Here is a 2385-nt window from a genome sequence, read left to right as displayed (position 1 = left end):
CATATCAAAAATGAAAAAGATAGTGGGAGTGTTGGGGACTACACTGAAGCATCATTTAGCCTTGCTTAACATTGACTCATTCAAAGTGTTGTACCCAAGAAAAGAATAAGTAAAACAAATTCAGCTTATGGATTACAATTGGAAATTTGACCAACTAAATAACGCTATAATAGCAATTCCTTTTCTTAGGACTTTTCTTTACACACATATTTTTAAGCTATCTATAGAAAACAATAAGACAGAAAAGTTAAAATATTGTATTTAACATCAAGAAAGGAATGAATCATATACCACTGGATCTGGAGCATCATCTTCTTTGCACATCACCCATGGGACTCCGGTGTCCATCTCTACTGCCATTTTGGCTGCCCAGTTCACATATGAGCGGCCCGCAGGCCCAAATGCTCTACTCTCAGGCCCATATTCATTCTCAATCTGCACCATAACTTCTCCAAATTAGCAACAAATAATCTCTTTCCACAATGTTTCATTCTTCTTATTTGTTAGTTTTGTCATGGTTAAAGAGAATAATACCTGCGAGAGGATGATTGGACCCCCCTGAGACTCGAAAAGTGATTCATTCTTCATCATCCGAACTATTTTCTGGGTGAATCCTCGCATAGCATTCTGCACCACGATTAATCACCAAATTTATAGAAATTGTTGAATTAAAAATAATGTGCAAGCAAATTATGAACGAAATTGAACAGGTTGGAGAAATATACCTTGAAAGGCTCATTGTCAGTTCTGAAGCTGATCCCAGGTACAAACTTCAACCAAACAGGAAATCCTCTACATATATAAATCAAAAGAAAAGAAAACCCATTAAATAGTTACACATTAAATTTCAAATTTTAAAAAAATAAGAACAAAACAAATGGTACCCAAAATTCCATTCAGCACAAACATAAGGCCCAATCCTTAAATGTGCATATAGACCTGCTTTCTGCACTGTCTTTATAAATCTCACCAAATCATACCTCCCCTCAAAATTATACTGCAAAATTTAATTAAAAACCATTATAAAGAATAATTTAAACTTCAAGACAAACGGAAAAAAATAGGAGGAAAAAAAAAATAATACATTGCCAGGAGAAGGCTCATGCCCATTCCAAAAAACATATGTCTGAATAACATCCAAACCTCCATCTCTAGCTTTCTGAACTAGCCCCTCCCACATCTAATAATAATAATAAATACCCATTAAACATCTTCAAGAAGTTAGTAAAACAAAATTAAAAAACTTTAGAAGTATGAGAATAAAGGAAATAATACATCAGGGGTGCTCCTTGGATAATGAATGGAGCCAGAGATGAGAATCTTTCTCTGCCCATTGATGACAATGGTTTTTTTATCGAAAGTCACACCACATTGTGACTCAGGGAGCAGAGAAGCACCCAGAAGAACCAGCAGCAGCGAAAGCTCGAGCCTGCTGCTTCCCATCAGCGCCATGGATCTCTGCTTCCTTCTTAGTGTGTATTCAAACTGAGGAGGAGGGAGATTGTGGAGGGAAATTTGAAGGGTGACAAAGTTCTTGGGCTGCAGAAGCTAGAGTGAGATCTGCCAAAGAATCCAACTGGCGGTGGTTATTATTATTGTAATGGAGACGAGGCACTGGGATGGATGGCTTGTATTTTATATTAAGGGGTTTCTGATTATAAACCCAAAGTCTTAGGGGCTATTTGGTTGTTGTTGGTAAAGATGTGTATTTATGATACAACTTGAAAAGTAATTGTCCACCTTATCAATTTTACTTTTATATTTTTCTTTATTTGTTTTTGATTCCATTGGAATCATAAATTGCTTGTTTGGTTTGCAAATGTAACTTTAATTGTTTGTTTGGAAAGTGTAAAAAGTGGTCCCTACACAAATGATCATATTGGTTGGAATTATTTTTTATTTTATTTTTTCTGATTTCAATGTCAGTTTTCTCCTAAAGTCATATTTTTTTTTTATGAAATCACTTTACAAGCCACGTCAGCATATGAAATCACTTTACACTATCTTCACAACTATAAACAAACAATTGAAAGTGATGAAAGCTGACATTAGGACCCACTTTTTTACACTTTCCCTCCTTTTACATGGTAAAAACATACAACCAAACAGCCCCTTACCCTCATTTACCAAATAATAATAATGATAATAATAATAATAATAACCCACTATGAATATCACCCCCATTTTGCGTCCGCCCTCTCTCTCCTTACAATTTAAAACTTGCACCCCAAGATTCAAGCTATTTAAGAAAATAAAGAAATTATAATAACAATTTGAATCAGGCCATTGACATGTAAAAAAGCTCATTTAAATTTTCCACAATAAAGTTTACTAAAAATACATTCCCATTAGGCACTATAATTTTATTTTAAAAAATATAAAACC

General features: G+C 34.4%; 1 protein-coding gene across 3 annotated transcripts in view; it reads right to left on the bottom strand.

The window, feature by feature from the left end:
- The window catches only part of LOC109825641 (beta-galactosidase 5-like), an 8999-nt gene extending 7392 nt beyond the window's left edge, over positions 1-1607 (bottom strand). For all 3 annotated transcript variants that reach the window (XM_020392502.1, XM_020392503.1, XM_020392504.1), the window contains exons 1-6: positions 1276-1607; positions 1085-1180; positions 885-997; positions 726-792; positions 535-627; positions 292-435 (exon numbers count right to left, since the gene is read on the bottom strand). In XM_020392502.1, the coding sequence (XP_020248091.1) occupies positions 292-435; positions 535-627; positions 726-792; positions 885-997; positions 1085-1180; positions 1276-1452 (690 nt within the window). In that variant the 5' untranslated portion in view covers positions 1453-1607. The remainder of the gene's footprint in view (positions 1-291; positions 436-534; positions 628-725; positions 793-884; positions 998-1084; positions 1181-1275) is intronic.

This window comes from Asparagus officinalis, chromosome 10, assembly GCF_001876935.1.
Source record: "Asparagus officinalis chromosome 10, Aspof.V1, whole genome shotgun sequence".
NCBI classification, from domain to species: Eukaryota; Viridiplantae; Streptophyta; class Magnoliopsida; order Asparagales; family Asparagaceae; genus Asparagus; species Asparagus officinalis.
This window is presented reverse-complemented; position numbering and strand designations above follow the sequence as displayed.